At 46.2% G+C, this 19017-nt stretch overlaps 1 protein-coding gene across 1 annotated transcript in view; it reads left to right on the plus strand.

The window, feature by feature from the left end:
- AMOTL1 (angiomotin like 1) overlaps positions 1-19017 on the plus strand; it is an 84200-nt gene that overhangs the window by 27798 nt on the left and 37385 nt on the right. Inside the window, exons 4-5 of the mRNA XM_029960962.1 lie at positions 11088-11234; positions 13748-14633. Of these exons, the coding sequence (XP_029816822.1) occupies positions 11088-11234; positions 13748-14633 (1033 nt within the window). The remainder of the gene's footprint in view (positions 1-11087; positions 11235-13747; positions 14634-19017) is intronic.

Raw genomic sequence — 19017 nt, forward strand, 5'->3', positions numbered from 1 at the left:
CGTCCCGTCCCGTCCCGTCCTGCTGGGTCCGCGGGAGCGTGGGGCGGCAGCGCCGGCCACAGGAGACACGCAGGAGGGGCCTCCCACGCCGGAGGAGCGTTTTCTCACGTTGTTGTAGGGGGATGGTGCGAGGGAACTTTTTTATACTTCACCTTCCTACCCATGCAGCGAGCAAAGCTAAACTTCGGCTAAAAAAAAAAAAAAAAGAAAGCAGCACTGAAAGAAAAAAAAAACCCACGTGAATTTAGCCCGAATCTTTCTGCCAGGTTTTGTGATTCATAGTTTTAAGTACAGGAAGGTCACTGCTTGGGCTTTTTCCTCTTTGGATGGAAAGAGGGGTTATTTTTCTCTTTCCTGGTGCTGTGTGAGCATCCCAAGAGCCGTGGGCAGCTGCTGCCTGAGACCGGGACCTAGTGGCTGGGGGTCTGCAAGACCCTTCTCAAGCATCCACCGAGCTCAGGTTTTGTCTTTTTATGTATAAAAATAAGCCTAAAAGCTTCCTGAGAGAAGGGTGGCTGTAAACATGAGTCCCATGATTTTTCCAGGGTACAGCTAGCTGGCAGCACCATTCCTGCTCATAGGTGTACTTGGAGATACAAAGTTATATATATATTAAATATATATAAAATATATGTAGATATATATTTATATATATATATTTATATATTTTTATATATTTATATATGTAGTCATATATGGCTACATATATATAAATAAAAAATAGACCACTATATATATATTTATGTTTATTTCTATTTTTATACATGTTTATATATAATATAGATTTTTGCATATATTTGTAGTCGTTGCCAATGGCTAGAAAAGCTCTTTAAAAGGTCCTGTAAATACCTTATTGAGAAACGTTGGAGTGGTGAGGGCAAGGAATATTGGGTGGGCAAGAGCTGTGGCCCCGCCACCCCATGTCCTGCCCAGCCTTCCTCATCTTCAACCCTGACTGGAGCAGCGGTGTGAGGGAGTGAATTCAGGGAAGCTGGTTTTAGGTTGTTAAATAGGGAGATATGTGCCCCACAGTGTTGCTGGGGCTAGGCCTCCCAGTTTCCCAAGGCTGTGTGGGGCCAGTGGGACCCTCCCCCCCATCACCTGCATGTCCATCCTCCTCAGTCCTGATGTCTGCCAGCATTTGGCATGGGGAACTTTGTTTTCCTGCTTCTTTTGGAAAGCGCTCAGCTGCTGGAGGAGGGCAGCTTCAACCCAAAGTGTCAAGTGTTGTCTCTCCAAAGCCCAAATATCTGCAGGATTGGTGGTTGCTCTCATTTACTTTTTATTTCCACCTGTGACATTGTGGACAAGCATGGGGGCAGTTCCTGAGTCCTGCCCCCCCCCCCCCAGCAATCTGGACCAAACCCTCTGCACATTTGCATCCTGGATTGAGGGTTGGGTGCACAGATACAGCTCTGGTGCTCTGTGCAAGAGCTGCTTTGTGAGGAAACACCAGCAGAGAGCTAAAGCTTTGCATTTCTCCAGTGAGGAGACACTGAAGGGGCTTTGTAGGGGTCCCAGCAGCAACCCCAGGGGATTCAGGCAAAACTGGACTTTGTTTGCATGCAGAATTTCAGGATTATGCAGAGATGTTACTACTGACCATTGCAGCTTTCCTCAGGATACGAAAGCCTGAGTCCACAGTACCTTCTTTTTTCACTGATAGGTGTATAACTCACTTTAAAGGCTAGATCTGGTATAAATGATATTTGGTACTAAGGTGAAAGTGTGTGCCTTGCACAGCTTCCTTGTCCTGGAAACCATTAGGAGAACGGCTGCATACTTAGGTTTTCACACACAGAATATCTGCTAATGTAATAGTCCCAGTGGAAACTTTAGTGCTCGGGAATATTTTGCGGATTTGAGAAAAATCCCAGGAGGATTTTCGGTTTCATACAGCAATTGCTTTTTGGCAGCTTTGGGATAGATGTAATCTGGTTCCCATTTGTGTCCTGAATTTTTAAATGGAGCAGCCTGCTTTTCACTCAGGGCAGAAGTAGAAATAGATGGAAGTAGATAGAAAACAAAAGTAATAGTAACAAGAACAACATCACCTCTATTAAAAAAAAAAATCTTAGGGCAATTTTTCTATTAAAATGTTACATTTAGGAAGAGTATATTTTCTTTTTTTGTCCTTCTAGTGACTTTTTCAGTAGGTGAGATGCTTCTGTGAGTGTAAATTTGGAGTAAATCTGTAGAAGCTGGTGAAGGTCCTCCAGATTTGGATCAGCACATGTGAGAACAGTTTTGCCACACAGTAAGGTGTATCCCGTGAGCGGCAGAAGGTCCTGCAGCATTTTCTGGCTCTTGGTGGCCTTGTCTAGCTTGGATATGTCCCACCACGGTGTGTGACTGTGCCTTTCTGGACGAGTGTCTGTGCCACATCTTGGAGTTGTAGCATGTCATTCTTGCGCGAGCCAGGCAGGAATGACCAGCATGGGTCAAGGCAGCACCTGCTGAGGAGGGTGGTGTTCTACAGGGGGATGCCACATCTCAGGAAAACACAGCGTGGGATTAAATAATTGAGCAATACTTGGGATTCATCTGCTCTGACCAATTTGGCTAGCACAATAGTAACTCCAGTGATCCAGTCTCAGGCTGGAAAATAATGCCGTTGTTAATTTCATTTAATGAATGATTTAGTGAATTAAAATGCTTTTACTGCAATTCAGTCTCTATTTAAGACCTGAACTAACTGAAGTAATTAAAAAACTGTTATGCCTCTCTTCTCCCACTTTATTTGGTATGTTGTGAGCAGATATTTCAATTAAGTCTCTGCTGGGCTAGGGTATGACATGCGGGTCCCCCAAACTGCATGGAGGGCAGGAGACATCCAGGTCTCCCCTAGAACCTGGTCTGGACTGCTGCGTCCCTCAGAAGCAGGGAGGCACTTCTCAGGGGACATTCCTCCCCGTGATGGCTACCTGGGATGGACAGAGAGTCCCTACCAGTGACGTGTCCTGTCACCTGGGATGTGTCCCCCCCACCTGCAATGTGCACTGTTTTGGGGCCATTTTTGAGATGATGACTTCACGTCATTGGCTGTTACTGTGATTTTCCCTATTCTAAATCTGAACTGAGCCATCTGGGAGCAAGAACTAAAGGCAATTATCTTGTTAGCATTTCTACGTATAATACCTTTATTAAATTTCTGCATTTTAAAAGTTGCTGTGTACACATTGCATGTAATGATTTATTAAGGGAAGACTCGTAATGTGTATTGGGTGGGAAGAAGGTCTGACTTCTTTTTGCCTTAAGTTTTGACACTTAAGGACAGTGCAGAGACTCCACTCAGTGTGGGGTTATCACAAGCAATTCTTCACACGGATCAGATGAATGTGGATCCTTAGCTGATGGTTTGTTGCTTGTGTTAAAAAAAATGGAAAAGCTCTAGAAATCTGAAGATCCATACTATAGAGTTCAATGTCTGCCTTTTCAGTTAGAGAGTACTGTACAGTCTCTGTACTATTTTTGTTCTGTCCTTATCCCAGGCTCCTTTGTACACTGCAAGTTTGTGGGAATGACTCAGGGAGAAAGCTATTTAACCTAAAGGACACCACTGGCAAAAAAAATAGATGGATAAAGAGCAATGTCAGTGACTGCAAGTGGGAAGCAAGAGGACTATTTGTGTGTATCTGAGGAAGAGAGATCCTGAAACCTCCTCCAAATGGGCTGAAAAAAATTCCTCTTCTTCGAGATGCTGTTTATTCAATTCAAATAAGGAGTTTTATAATGTAGTTGCTCAAAGTAACAAGGAACTAGACTGAATGATCCACAGTCCTAGGTCCTATTTCACTTCTGGTTAATTAATGGAAGGGCTTAAATGTCCAAGTGACATGGATCATGCCAGTGCTTTTCTGTAGCATGATCGTTTTTCAAGGCAGTAAGTACAGCAAAGTTAATCATAGCTTAAACTCCTGCTCTGCAAGTGTCTTGTCTGTATGTTTTAGCTGATTGATGATTTTTTTTCCCCCCAGTGGAAGAAAAAATTTCTTCTCTAAGAATTTACATGATGAATTTTTATCTTGGAGGTTTTTTTATTGCTTGGAAATCGGAATTTATGGTGTAGTGAAAATGTCTGCAGACAGTCGTTGTGCTGACAAGTGGTGCGGCTGTAGCAGAAGCGTTGTCTCACTTGTGAGCTCCATTTCAGCCTTTGTATTTCACTCTTTTACTGACAGTTTCTTCCCTTGCTTTCAACTCTCTGTAGTACTTACCCTTTTATCTCAGAGCAGCAACACTGACATGAGTCGTCATTGTGCCACTGGCAACTTTGATCAAAGCAGAAGTTTCAATTATTGATTCAATTCTTTGAATAAATTTAGGCTGGCTGCATATAGTAGACTCAATGTTACAGCTGCAAAGGCAAATTTGTAGCTTATAATACATAGAGACCTTAAAAATGCACATATTTGTGCAAAGCCTAGCGTGGCTGCCTAAGGAATATGCATCCCTTCCTCTTTCGGGTTAATGCCCAGATAACTGTTTGGTGCCTGGAAGTGTGATGTTAATACTCTGCCTGCACCCTGCCTCTCTGGGATGAGCCTGAGATGAGGGAAAATCCAGCGGGTTGTTCTGATGTTGTAAAATCTGTAACCGTCTGAGATGAAAGAGCAGTGATAGGCGCTGTTTGCCCCCACATGCCCGCGCACCTGATTTCCATTGGGAGGGCGGAGAAGTGCGGGCATCCAAGAGGATCTCCCGGGCAGGCAGACTTGGCTCCATGCTTTCCTTTATCCATCTGATCTCATGCCAGGTTTGGGAGCTGCTTGCAAGGCACTTTTGCTTTGCTTCTCCTGTAACCTTTTTTCTTGTCTGCCTTGGTTTTTGCTGAGGGGAAGCACATATGAAAATAAGCACGTGAGGCTGAAGCTTCATGAAAAGTGTTCATCCTTGTAGGCAGTTAAATTTGGATGTGTTAGCACGATTCCTTGGGAGAGGTGGGGCTTGGCTGCCTCCATTGCCTGTTCTTATTAGTCTTTCTAGTGCTTTCTTGGATGATGTACTTTCTGGAGAGTGAAATGACAGTACCCAGGATGGTAGACTCCAGGAACTCTTCTTGAGCAAGGGAATAGCACAATGTGGATCCTGGAGCCAATACTGAGATGAAGATTTCTTTCCCCAGGGTGGTGAGCTGCGGAGGGAGAGCTTGGTCTGGTGAATCCTGCCAGGCACAGGATTATAGCTTCTCCCGGCTTTCATGTGGGAAATGAGAGGTGCTATTCACTCACATCTGGTGTACATTATATGTGTTGGAGTTCTGTCCTGCAAGATGTTGCTCTGCTCCTGTGAAAATAATATTAGTGATGCTTTTTAATCCTCTCAGGGCTTTGGAGTCCTGCAGTGGATGTGAAGTTCACAAGAAGAATTTTGGGGTGTGAGAATGAATTAGCCACCCCAGAAATGACTGTCGGCCCCAGAACTGACCTAGAAAACTTGTACATTGACTGGGGACCTGCTGATGCAAAACAATCACCAGTGGCTGCCTGAGTCTCTGCACTTCATTGGAGCTGGGGATGCAAAGGAGTTGCAGCACTACTGAAGGAGAGCTGCTGAAAGTACCAAGAACATCCCTTGTTATGTTGTTAGAAGTCCAATTTTTTTACCTAAACCAAGAAGTTGCACACTTGAGTTATTTTTTTCCGTGCTAAAGGAAACTCAGATCTTCCTCCTAGCCTTGGGAGAGTGGCATGGCTGTGTGGCTGAGGTATGGCAATCCCTGCTCTTAAGACTGGGCCAATGCTTGGGAGTAAGGTTCCTGGGCCAGGATGGGGTGTCCAGCTTCGACAAGGTCCCTGTGACCCACTGGAGGGACTTGATGGGTCCATCCTTGGCAATTCATGGCACAGCCTTCATGCAACCCCTGGAACCCTGCAATGCTTTGACTGTCCTTTTGTTGTTTTCCTGAAATAATTATCTTCCTTTGTTGACCTGAGATTTTTATGCGGCAACAGGGAATAGAAAATATTTTAAATGTGGAATAAAGTAGTTATACTTTTTTTGGCTTGGCTATGAGACAGAAGGACAGATGTGGGCTTGGAAACGATGTAATTTTTGTTCTGTCATTTTTGGACTTCCCTTACAAACTGTGGCAGGGTTTATAGGAAAGTGCAAAGCTGCCTTACTTTTTAATTTCAGATGATTGCTTTGGATGGTGTTTGAAATACCTCAGTCTTTTCTGAACCGCTTGAAAGAGGATTTTTTGGAGCACAACTCTGGTTTTGTTTGGCTGGGTGGCTTTATGTGGCAGAGAAGGAGCCATATGTGCTGGCAGCATGGACTGTGCTACAGGCAGCCACAGTATGGTACCTGGGTGGGCAATGGGGTAAAATGTAGAAACTCATTACCTGGGCTCTGCCTTGAGGTGTTGCCTCTAAATAGCAGCAAACTGTCTTTGCACGATGGGCATCTTTTGGTGTTTTACTGAAGACGAGAATAGTAGTACAGTTTGGCTGTAAGAAAACCATCTTATCTGACTGTTTTATAAATCTGTTTCTTGAGATGCTGTTATTGCTTTAAAAACATGGCTTTCCTCTAATGTCACAGCAGTGAGCTTCCTATGAGGTTTTGCTTTAGATCCTTTTCAAAACCAGACTGAAACCACATCAGAAACGGGAAATGATTAAGTGTTGCTCCTCTGTCTCTGGGTCCTGGCTGACTGTCTGGTGTTAATCTTAGCGACTGATTCATTTAAATAGTTCTGAATCTTCAAATGAATTCTACTGCTATGCAGTAACCTCCAGGATAATATGTCTGCTTCTGTACAGTGTAAAGCATGCTTATCTAAAAGAAAAAGGAAAAGAAAACAAATGAATTGGTGTCAGGCAGTCACTTAGATGTAGGAGAGTTGGTAGAGATGCAGAAGTGAAGGCCTGGAGCAGCTACCCAATTTAGAAAGGACTGAACTAGGCCAGAGATGTGGTCATGTCTTACAGAGCTAGCTATAAGGAACACTGGATATATGGCAGTTGAAGACATGATGTCTATGGACTGGATTGCGTCCTGGCATGCTGGGGCTATAGGGGGCTGGGCTGGCTTTGGGAGGGGAGAGGATGAGGGCACAGCACAGCTGGCAGCTGCCTGCAGGCACCTACAGACAGGATGAGGCCAGTTCTTTTTGGTAGTGGCAGTCACAAAACACGGGGCAGCAGCTGTGATTTGTGTCTTAGGATATTTGGACTAGATATGGGTAGAAAGCCATTCCCCAGGGACATGTCCTTGGAGTGATGATGGTCTTCATTCTAGATTGCCCTCAACCGACTGCTTACTCATGACTGCTGGACACCACTGGTCTGGCACCAGGAATCAGTTGTAGGGATGAAAATTGCTCTTTTGGTGAGCATTGTAAAGGAATGAGGACGTTTGGGGAAGGAACAAGTGCCTGAGCGTGGGATGGGCACCTTGCATCCCATATAGAGCTGGGTGTAGCAAAGCCTTTCCCTTCAGAGAGGGGAGCTGGGATTTGGGAGGCTTCAGTGACACCAAGGGGGGAAAGAAAAAAGGTTTTTGCCGTACTCCAAATGGCTCATGAGGCTTCACTAAACTTCCAAGTGGTACCTTATTGCTCATGATCTGGATTGTGGCTGTGTGCCAAGGACTGATCTTTTGGCGACTATTTTCTGTGTTACACAAAATCTGCATTTCTTTGCCAGTTACATCTGACATTTTATTAAAACCTACTGTGAATGAACATAAAATATCTTTACGTCATTTTTAACATCATAAAACATCATGACATCATTTTATGATGATAAAACATCAACATGGGTACAACAAAGTGTGATAGTTTTTGGCTGGGTTCAAGCTACTTGATTTTGATTCTGATATAAGAGAGATCAGAAACTGATCAGTTTGGCAAATGCTGGAATTTACCTGTCCTGATTTTGGTAGAATATTGCTTTGCCACGACAACCAAAGACAAGTTAGACAAGTTTAGGTGAGAATTTCTACTCTTATTATAGAAAAAGCATGTCTTTGTTCTCCATCTTGGAAAATTTGAAGCCATGACTCAAGGGTACCTGCAGACTCGAAATGCAGAAGGCGAGCATACAGTTTTACTAACAGTTTATTTCTTTTGAATTCTGTTCGGTGAGTGGTGAGGCCAAGCCAGAATCTGCAGGCTGTTCAAGTTGCCTGTAATGCTTGAAGCTGCTCATCTTCCTTGGGTGTGCAGATTTTCTTTGTTTCACCTCAGTCTATTTTTTATTCATAAAACAGGCTCAGGTTCAAAACTCGCTTGTTTCATCCAGGATTTCAAGTTCCAGTGCAGGACTGTATGTGGAGAAGCAATGAAGGATGTCTTTAATCCTATTCTCTACCAGAATAGGCCAATAATTTTGGAAATTAGGGTTCTTGAGATTTTTCTTGAGTCTGTGTCAGCATCAGTGCAATTTCCAGACCAGTCTACCATGCTTGTTTTCACAAACATATTCAGCTTAGATCTACTCAAGCAAGCAGTCTTTCCCTCTTGCTCTCTAAATATAGATAACTGCCATAAACATTCATGCATAATATGAATGGTAAAGTGATGAATTCATTAACATTTTGCAGAAATGCCTATTTCCTCTCCTCTAGGCACAGAAGAAAATAGTGTCTTCGTGCCTGTAGAAAAGACAGGCTGGATCCTACCCCCTCATGACCCTCCTGCTGCCTTGCTCCATGCAGTTGCATGGAGTTAGCGATGACCTGTATGTAAGGAGGGGAGCAAAGCAGCTTCCCTGCGTCATATATGCCAGTGAGCATGCAGTTAGCTGAGCGCAAACAAGCAGTCAGGATTAATAAATCCAGGTCATTCATGACCAATTGCTTTTCCTAAAGAGTAGGGTGCTGCAGGTCTCTGTGTCTGTGGGCTTCCTGCCCCACAGGGGTGGACAGATGCCCCATTGGGACAGATGGATGCTTTGCTGGTACCACTTTGAGCACTCCACCTCCTGCTCAAGCAAGTCCCTTGGCAGTGGCAGTGGCCATGCCAGAGATCAGTGACCATTCCCTTAGTCTAAACCTATGACAATCAGTGGGGTAAATGGAAAGTGATTTTGCTGTATCCCTGCTGTGCCAGGTTCTTGGGGTCAGGAGATGCTCATCTCCGAGATTTGAACCTCAAAGAACTTTCTCTTTACAAAAACGAGGGAATGCTCAGAAAAAATAAGTAGAAAGTAAAAAATCATAGAATCATAAAATGGCCTGAATTGAAAGGGACCTCAGCAGATCATCTGGTCTAACCTTTTGAGGAAAGGGAGCAGCTTAGATGAGATTGTCCAGGACAATGTCCAGTCGCATCTGGAAAACCTCCAGTGATGGAGAGTCTGCCACATCCCTGGGGTGGTTGTTCAGTGAATGATTATTTTCACTGTAAAGAATTTCATTCTTATGGCAAGATAAAACATCTCATAGTGCAACTTGTACCTGTTGCCCCTTGTCTTCTCCATGTGGCTCTTTGTGAAGAGAGAGCCTCTGTCCTGTCTGTAGTCCCCTTTAAATACGGGAACACTGTGATGAGGGCTTCCCTCTAGGCTTCTCCTCTAGGGAGGAAGGACCTAACTCCTTCAGCCTCTCCTCATAAGACAGGTTCAACAGCCCGCTTTGTGGCTCTCCTTTGGACCCTGTCCAGTCTGTCTGTGTCTTTCTTGAATTGTAGGGTTGTGCCAATGTCATTTGTGGCATAAATTATGAGGTCAAGCCAATGTCATTCCTGGCTTAACACTGCTGTGATGCATTTTGTATCAGCTTGTTTAGACAAGCACACTGGAGAGTACCCCTGAGAACAGATTTAGGATGAGCCTTGTTCCTTGCCAGGAGGGCTTGTTCTTGCTCACTGATTGTGAAGGGGCTGGGGCACTGTAGTGACTCAGTAGCAACCAAGCCCCATGCAGCCACTTGCTCGCTCCTCCCTGGTGGGATGGGGGAGAGAATTGGAAGGGTATAAGTGAGAAAACACTTGTGGGTTGAGATAAAGGCAGTTTAATAAGTAAAGCAAAAGCCACATGCACAAGCAGAGCAAAACAAGGAATTAATTCATGACTTTCCTTGGGCAGGCAGGTGTTAAGCCATCCCCAGGACAGGAATGCTCCATGATGCATAACACTGACTTGGAAAGACAAACACCATCACTCTGAAAGTGCCCCCCTTCCTTCTTCTTCCCCAGCTTTTTATTGCTGACTGTGATGCCATCTGGTCTGGAATATCCCCGTGGTCAACTGGGGTCAGCTGTCCCAGCTGCGTCCCCTCCCAACTCCTTGTACACCCCCAGACTCCTTGCTGGTAGGGTGGAGTGAGGAGCAGAAAAGGCCTTGACTCTATGTAAGCAGTGCTCAGCAGTAACTAAAACATCTCTCTGTTATCAACACTGTTTCCAGCACAAATCCAAAACACAGCCCCACACTAGCTACTGAGAAGAAGGTTAACTCTATCCCAACCAAAACCAGCACAGTCCAGCCATCAATGTCTGTGGGATGCTGGAGCTGGGGCATGCAGCTCCTGTGCAGTTGGGCTGCCAGACGAATTCCCATGGCCCTCCAGCTACATCCGCTGCTTACCTTATTAAGAACATCTGGACAAAGTGATTTATAAACTCTCTCCCTTGATAGCACTGGTTGTATTTTATGTCTCAGCAATTTTCTGTATTGCTGAACTATTACTCATGAGCAGATTTTGTGGTAAAGCCTTTCACAGACTTTAGCCCTATTGAATGTGTGGCTGTGTCCTCACCTTTCCTTCTTTTTACCCACTCCCTCTTTCAGTTTTATGCTGGCTCTCTTGGCCTCATGTTCTGGGGACATGCCTTGATTTGTGAGCTTGTGACTTATCACTGTTAGCTCTTATAAGCCCTGCTTTGTACCTTGAAGACCAGGCTGGTTTGGTGCATGAAACAGCACTGATGACTTGGTGTTTACCTCTTGTTCCTCAGAGCTAATGTGTTATCTGGGAGGTGAGGACAGAAAACTTGATTTGCTCAATGGCCTCAGAAGGGTTTTGCCACCCCTAGCCATGCTCAAGAAAATTTTTTTGGATTTCTGTCATAAGTCGTGGCTTCATATTTTATCATTCAAGTGGTTTCTTTACTGACATCCCATTCGTTTTTCCTACAGGCTCCACATCTGTTTGTTACAAGCCTACCAGCCCCGTCCAGGTACTGGAAGACGCTGGCTTTCTTTACCAGGATCACCAGTTGTTTGCTGGCAGGCATGATGTTTCTCCGCTAACAGCTGAAGTGATCAGTGCCAAAGAAAAAGCTGGTAAGTGCGTGGCCACACTTCTGTATGAACCCGCTGCATTTACTTCCCAAAGCATAAATTGAGCAGTTTAGACCATTTACAAATAACATTTATGGAGTTGAAGGCCAGCTTCTAATCCTTGGTAGAGTCAAAGAGGAGTTACCTTTGACTAGAGTGTTATGACCCATCATAACTTGTCACCTGTGCTGGTGGATGCAGCATTTCCGCTGGTCCTTCAGGGCATGGCTGCTCTTCACTGCACAGCTGGACCAATGTCCACAGCTCTTTTGCTGATGGAGCAGGACCGCAAAAAACAGGACCCTGTTGAAAGCTCACTGTAGTCGATCCCTTTGGACCTCAGTTAGAGGCAATTAAAGTTCATCTCCCAGGATGCTGACATGACTAACACAGGAGGGGAAATCCTGATGTATTATAAAGAGCTACCTTGACCGCGTGATGTTGGCTTTATCCACTTTCCTCGGGCTTGTCTCAGGCATTGCCTAACAACCTAGACTGTAAGCTTTCTGGTATGTTAGGGAGACATTATTGCCTTTCTGCAAAAATGTCCAGTGTGGTGAGGCTGCTGTGTGCTGTCATAACATGAATAAAGCAGTAAGAGTTTGCTGTAACTGCAGGGATACATAAAGCAAATGGATACTTGGCTGTTGAGCACAGAGGTAGATGGAGATGTGTGTGTCTGTGTATCTTCCTGGCTCAAACACCATTCCAAGGAGCTTACAGACCCTCTGAAAGCTGGTGACTGGGCTGCAACCCCAGTGAGTCAGGCTGGCAGGCAGATAATGTTGTTTCAGGGAAAGCAGGAGAGGTGTATCTTGTAGGACAGGCATGGAATGAAGCAATCTGGGAATCTTCTCTCCTTCTTGAGCCCCACAATCATCTTTAAGGCTTTGCCACAGAATTGTTAGTGGCAATGACCTATTCTCGTTGTTACAAGTCAAAGGCTTTTCTTTCCCTCTGGCCTCTGGGTTGCATGTGGTTTATCCCACAGCATGTGCAGTAACTGGTGAAACCTCAGGGAAATATACCTGACCTCAAGAGAAAATTTGTTTTTTAACTACTTTCAAATGCCAAAACCCAAATGTAAGTCCTTCTGATGAACTCCTCTGAGGATTGGAAACAGCAGGAGAGAGAAAGTTACCAAGAATGATCTCAGAAAACTGAACTGGAAACAGCACCTCCTCGTGCCTAGGGCCATTGGAGGACTCTGTCTGGAGCTGAGTTTATTCTCACTTTTGTCTGAGCTGGAGTATTTCAGGAACATCCCTCTGGGCTCAGACATTGCTCGGGCAGATACCTTACGGCACTTTTGAGATGGGAGTGGAAGGAGGGCTCCAGGAGGGAGGGATTTCAAACCTCTCAGCCATGGCTATGTCATAGAATCATAGGATATGCTGAGTTGGAAAAGACTCATCAGGATCATCGAGTCCAACTCCTGGCCCTACACAGGACACCCCAAGAATCACACCATGTGCCTGAGAGCGTTGTCCAAATGGTTCTAGATGCTTAGCTCTAGGCAAGCTCCACTGTGTATGTAGTGCAAAGATGATGCCATTGGCTCTGATTTACTTCAGTAGCTTGTGTTAGGGTTGTGCAGCTGCTCTTTTGAAAATGCTGGTGTTACATCTACGACCATAATGTCTTCCTTGTGCTGACCCAGCAAAATTACAAGTTAGTATTGACTCCCTTAGAAACAGCATTATCAGCCAGAAGGGAAATGGCAGTTTTAGAGGAAGATGCCAAAGCACAGATTATTCTTTATTTAGACTGCTAGGACCCTTTTATTTTTCATACCATTTCACAGTTTTTCTGTGACACATTTTATGGTTTATTTTATTATGGCATGCAGTACACGTATGGCTTTGGTCATCAAAAATACAGCATCTTGTTTAGTATTGGCATACAGGCTGCCTCTCTAAGCTAAGCAAGGCATCTCCAGGTATCTCCTGTTCCACTGGAACAGGCTTCCAAGAGAGGTAGTCGATGCCCCAAGCCTGTCAGAGTTTAAAGAGGGATTTGGAAAATGCCGTTAATAAAATGCTTTAACTTTTGGTCAGCCTTGAATTGTCAGGCAGTGGCATGAGATGATCATTGTAGGTCACTTCCAATTGAACTATCTTATCCTATGCTGTCCTGTCCTATCCTATCATGTGTATTTTAGAAAATACCAAATTTCCCTATGACATGGACTGTCCCTTGTTGACTTGGAAGGGAGTTCAGAGCTCTGGATATGGGATGCATGGAGTATTATGGAAGGGAGGGCCAAGGAGGGGACTGGAATATATTTTTAGGGTTCACTGCAAACAGAATTAGGGTCTAGGACTGGGGGGATGAACAGGGAGGAGGGCCCTGCCTCCTTTGGTGGCTTCCAACCATGCCTCCTCTGCTGTCAGGGCACTGGCCTTGAAGTGCATCTGGGACGGAGTCACAGCCATGGGAGGCAGCAGGTAAGAAAGAGTGGGGGTATTGGACTCCTGGGCAGCAGAGCTAATGGCAACCTCTCTCTCCCTGCCCAGCCGAGGAGACCCTCTGCACCCTGCGTCCACCCAGCTTCCGCCGGGTCCCAGAGACGGAGATGCGAGGGGCAGAGGAGGTGGCAGCCGGCACCGTCCTGCAGCGCCTGATCCAGGAGCGGCTGAGGTATGGCAACCCCAGCGAGAACATGAACCTGCTGGCCATACAGCACCAGGCGACGGGCAGCGCCGGCCCCTCCAACAGCACTGCCAGCACTCTCTCCTCCGCAGAAAACCTTGCTCCCGAAGACCTGCCAATGGTCCAGCCATCAGGGCGGCAGGAACCACAGGGGCAGGAGCACCAGGGGGACGGTGCTGCGATGGAGAAGCAGCCCCGGGCCCCGCAGCCCCCGCACGGCACCGAGGAGCTCCCCACTTATGAGGAAGCCAAGGCTCAGTCTCAATTTTTCCGTGGCCAGCCCCCGCAGCCGGCCACCACTGCCACCCCAGGTTTTTATGGCTCCTCCAGCCAGAAGTCCAGGACGGAGGGGAGGCCGACAGTGAACCGGGCCAACAGCGGGCAGGCTCATAAGGATGAGGCACTGAAGGAGCTGAAGCAGGGCCACGTCCGCTCCCTGAGCGAAAGGATCATGCAGCTCTCACTGGAGAGGAATGGGGCTAAGCAGCACCCTCCAGCCCCGGGAGGCGGGAAGGGCTTCAAGGCAGCCCCACCACCTGGCAAGGGCACAGACCCACGTGGCCCACCGCCCGAGTACCCCTACAAAGCCAAGGCAGCAGCTGCGGGCAGCAAGGCACAGGAGCACGGGCTCTTCTATGGCGAGCAGCCAACACAGGACGTCCTCAAGGCCGCCTATGCCAACCCCCAGCCTGCCCGGGCAGAGCTGGCCCTGGTCCGCTACCAGCCTCCCCCAGAGTATGGGGTCAGCAGGTAATGCCCATCGTGGGGGGGTCTGCAGGGGCAACTGGTCCTACCCTTGCTGGAGGAGCCAGCATGTGTGGGTCTTGGGCTTTGTGTAAACACAGCCATGGTGGAGACCGCGTGGTGTGGACATCACACCCTGTGGTGGGGACATAACACCCCATGGCCGGGCTGGCAGGGCTGGCTGGTGGAGGCACCTACATCTCCCAGATGGCTCTATAAAGCTTATATGCCACTTACACACCCTACTTAAATCTTCCCACAGAGCTCACGTGGGGCTTTCACACTACTGGGCCCCTTATGCCAGGCCTCCCCGTGAGCACGGGTTTATTCCAAGCGCATTAAAAATAATCCAGAGCGTTTGGTGGCTGTGCGCTGATCCCTGCAAGCAATGCAGGTCCTGCCTTCAGAGGTGAGCCCATGCATTTGCCTTGCAGTACCTGAATGCAAGTGTTTCTCTGTCTCATCGCTGTGTCTTTGACCTCCTGGACAGTTACTTTGCTGGATTTGGAAAGCTGGAGTTGTTTGGTGTGAATGTGAGTAGTTTTCATGTTGCAAGCTGCCTCATTGGGTCTTTCTGACCCCAGAATCTCCAAAGATTTTGTTGGCATCACCTTAAGTTGCACACAGTAAATTTACCACAGCACAGGCACATAGAAAGAGTGGTGCAGCTGACTTGGCTCTTCCTTTCCAAAATGTGTAAGGCATGAAATGCAGGAGTGAATGCTCTGCCTTTCCATGTTTGCAGAAGTGACAGGCTTTGTGTCAAGACAGAGAGGAACTCAGAGCATGGCTTTGGTGACTGTTGCAAGGTGGCTGTAACAAGTGGAGTGCCTACACTGAGCATCACTGGTCTTCCTTCAGCTACACATGTGTTTTGATTCCCAAATCAAACATGTGCAGAGTTTATGCAATTTTTTAAGAGCAAGACAGTACTTTTAAGACCTCAGCAAAAATGTCTGTTTATGCGAAGAAAGAGCTATACAAATGTGAGGGCAACAGGGGCCATACTTTCCTGCAGCCGTTTGCGGTACCAACAAACATCTCCACCACCGTGCAGATTCATCCCCACTGAAAATGAACTTATTTGGATATTTTTATCACTCTTGGAAAATGCTGGTTCAATACTCACAGAGTCTGTTCTGCTGAGTCCGTATAAGTGAGCAGACCCAGGTGCTACATACACTGCTTCAGCTAACTTGGAACAGCTGTGATGTCAAGTGGGAAACCCTTTGTGGCCACTTCCAGAGCCTTTCCCCGGTGCCTGATCAGCAATGTTAATGCTGGGAAAACCTTTGATTTCAGTGCTGTCTTCCATGCTAGTCCTCAGCCTTTGCCAGGGTGCTGCAGGATCACCCCAGCAGCTATGGGGAGTAACTCACTAGCTCATGATGGTTGTCACTGCTCATTCTTGATAAGGCAGCACAGTTTAACTCCCAAATCACACTGCAGAGAGGATGCCTGCTACCCCTGTTTGCTGTTTTCTTTGCATGATGGTGGAGAAATATCCCTCCAGTCAGGTGCAGAGGCACCAGCGGGGATATGCTATGCAGCAGGGATATGCTGTGCAGCAGAGGACTGGCAGCATGGCAGAGCGGAGCTGCTGAGTTTTGCAGACTTATTAAAACAATCTTTAGTGGTATCTTTTTGCAACTCAGCAAAGGCCTTAATACCTCTCGTTCTGCATTTATTCCTGCTGGCTACTCCAGCATGCTTTTACAGATGTAGGTTAGGAGGTTGGCATGGTGGGGGTTGTTTCATCAAAGTTAGGTTTGTTATAAGGTGTATGGTCTCTTACATGCTTTCTTTAAGGCAGTTTGGGTCCTAATGTGCAGGTGGGTATTTTCAGGCCCTTCTTGACTCCTTTCACATGGTGCCTGGATTTTGGGGGATGTTTCCTGCATATGTGTTCCTGCTGACTGCCCGTGAGGCATGAGCAGGACAGTTGCTCATTTGCAGACTGTATCTTGAGGCCTTGCTTTGCACAGTGTTAGTGACTGGGGGGAAATCTGGCTGTGCAGATATCAGACAGCAAGCCTCTGGGTCTCAGCAAAGTGGTGGTCTTCATCCTCATCTCAGGCTTCTTTCTATATTTTTTGACACAGGGATGTCAACCTTCCCCGTTGCTTGGGTGCGCTGAAATATTCGTTGCTGACATTACCTGGACTTGTTTGCAATCAGTATGAACTGGTTTGCCTTCTTCTGTGCTTATCCCAGCTCATAATTGGCCCGATGGTCTGCAGGATTCCCGCTGTGGTCCTGTTACCCAGGAAGATTTGGCTGACATAAGCTTTTAGGAAGCAATTGTAATCCCTGTTTGCCATTCATCACTTGTCATTTCTCCATCTGCAGCAGCTGTACTCCAGTGCATCCCTGTGCGCATGTCAGGCTCCATCACAGGATGGGCTTACCCAGGTCTGGGATGGTTAAAATGCAATTTCACAAAGTGATCTCTGCTCCAAATATTCCTATTTGGAGAGGATAAAGACAGGTTACCCTTGGGACATCCAGGGAAATCAGTCTCTACTAGAGGACTTGCTGGGTGGCAGCCCCTGAGCGCTTGCTGGAGAAGGGATGGGGGTTGTGTTATACTGCTGGGTTGCTCCCTAACACAGACCTTCCTGTGGCTCTGCCCTTGCTCACTGCTTCCTCCATTACCTGTGCTCTGGGGAGGCTCCCTGCCAGCCACCTGGCTGGGATGGAAAACCTTGATAGAAAATGTCGAGGTAGGGGACTACGTGGTTTCATAAGGTTAACTGAAGGGGTGGGGGTTGTTTTTTCCTTATAGGGCAAGTGAGGTGTGAAATTCCATCTTTCAGCTCATCAAGGGGGCCTGGGAAAGAAGCTAATGGAAACAGCTTTGCCCATGGTCAGGTGGGAATCTCATGTATCCCAGTATCTCCATTCCTCTGTCTTGATCATATCAGTTCCCCAGCCCATCCTTTCTGACATCTTCTGGACAGGGACCATGCGAAAGGCTTCTGCCTTCCAGAAAAGAGAGGAGAGAAGCACAGAGCTGCATTGATCCAGAAGAAGCACTCACAGATACCAGGGATGGAAAAGACCTATAGGGTCCCCCCGAGTCCTTCTTTGACAAAGGAAACGTGGCTGGAAATGGGCAAACACTGGCAGGGAACTGTCGAAGGAGATGGGATAACCGTAGGTGCTGCTTAATTTCCTTTTTTGGCTTGGCTTTGGTTTTTTTGCTGTGACTGGTTTTAAAGGAAACATTACCTTTATAATCATCAGGATGATATCTTGAAATTTATTCTAAAGGGTGTTTTCCTGAAGAACTCCCGAAGTCATATGATGCTGCAGTAATCTCAGCATTTATATAAATTAGATTTAGTGACTTCTGCTTTATGGACATCACAATTGCAGAGCAGAGCTTTAACCTTGAAGCTCAAAAGACAAAATAGCCAGAAGGCAAATAAAAATGAACCAATATTTTTCCTTTTAAAATACCAATATTTTTAGGCCAGTTACTTGATGCCTGGGGCCTTGACTCACAATTTCTGAATGCTTTAAGTTGGCCAAGTGTAATAATCTTTACAAAACCTTTCCTTTCCTAGATGTGCAGCTATTCCTTAATAGTGTCTTTGCTATCTTTCCTTAGGTGCATGTTCAGAAAGTTACAGCTTGTTAGGTAAATGGGCTTGGAACTAATCTAAGTTAGTCTTTTGCACAATGCTGTGAATTAATTCCAGTTTGTGAAACATTCAGTCCTGGTGATTATAACACTCTTCGTCTGGAGAATTCATCACAGCCTTTATAGACTTGTTCCACTAGCTAACTGCCATCTCTGGCATGGATCTGCATCTTAGTTTCAGTCTGTGTTTTCTAGTTACCAGGGATTTTGCAATATCTTTGTCAGATACAGCAAGGAGCCCTGTGTTATCAGTCCTTTAATACATTTAACAAATGGAGCCTGGAGTCCTGTACTTATTTCACCGTTGTCAAAACCCCTTTTTTCATTGTGGAAAGCCAACCTGAACACTGTTTCAGTACCAGCTGGACCAGAGGCTAATCAGATGTAATAACACCTCTGCGATGCGACTCAGTGTTCCTTGTTTGTGTAGCTCATTAACACTTGCTGTTGGCACCCCAGGATCTCCCCATATAGCTTGTTATCCGGTCAGGCATGTGAGGGTTGTCACAGCCCAGGATAGTATTTCCCACCCTTTTACTGTAGCTTGCTGTATTTTTTCCTGGGTGGATGAACTTAGACCTGCTTAAGTCCATATTGTTTCTCTGTGTCCTGCTTAAGCAGTGATCCAGATCACTTGGTGCAATGAATCCTCTTCATTGATCCCAGTGGCCCTGATGTCTTTTATCCTGAATGATTTCTTTCTCTGCACTAATTAATAAAAAGCGTGTATAATGCAAATGAAGC

The sequence above is a fragment of the Manacus vitellinus genome, unplaced genomic scaffold, assembly GCF_001715985.3.
Source record: "Manacus vitellinus isolate BGI_N305 unplaced genomic scaffold, ASM171598v3 scaffold_2_pilon, whole genome shotgun sequence".
In the NCBI taxonomy this organism is placed as follows: Eukaryota; Metazoa; Chordata; class Aves; order Passeriformes; family Pipridae; genus Manacus; species Manacus vitellinus.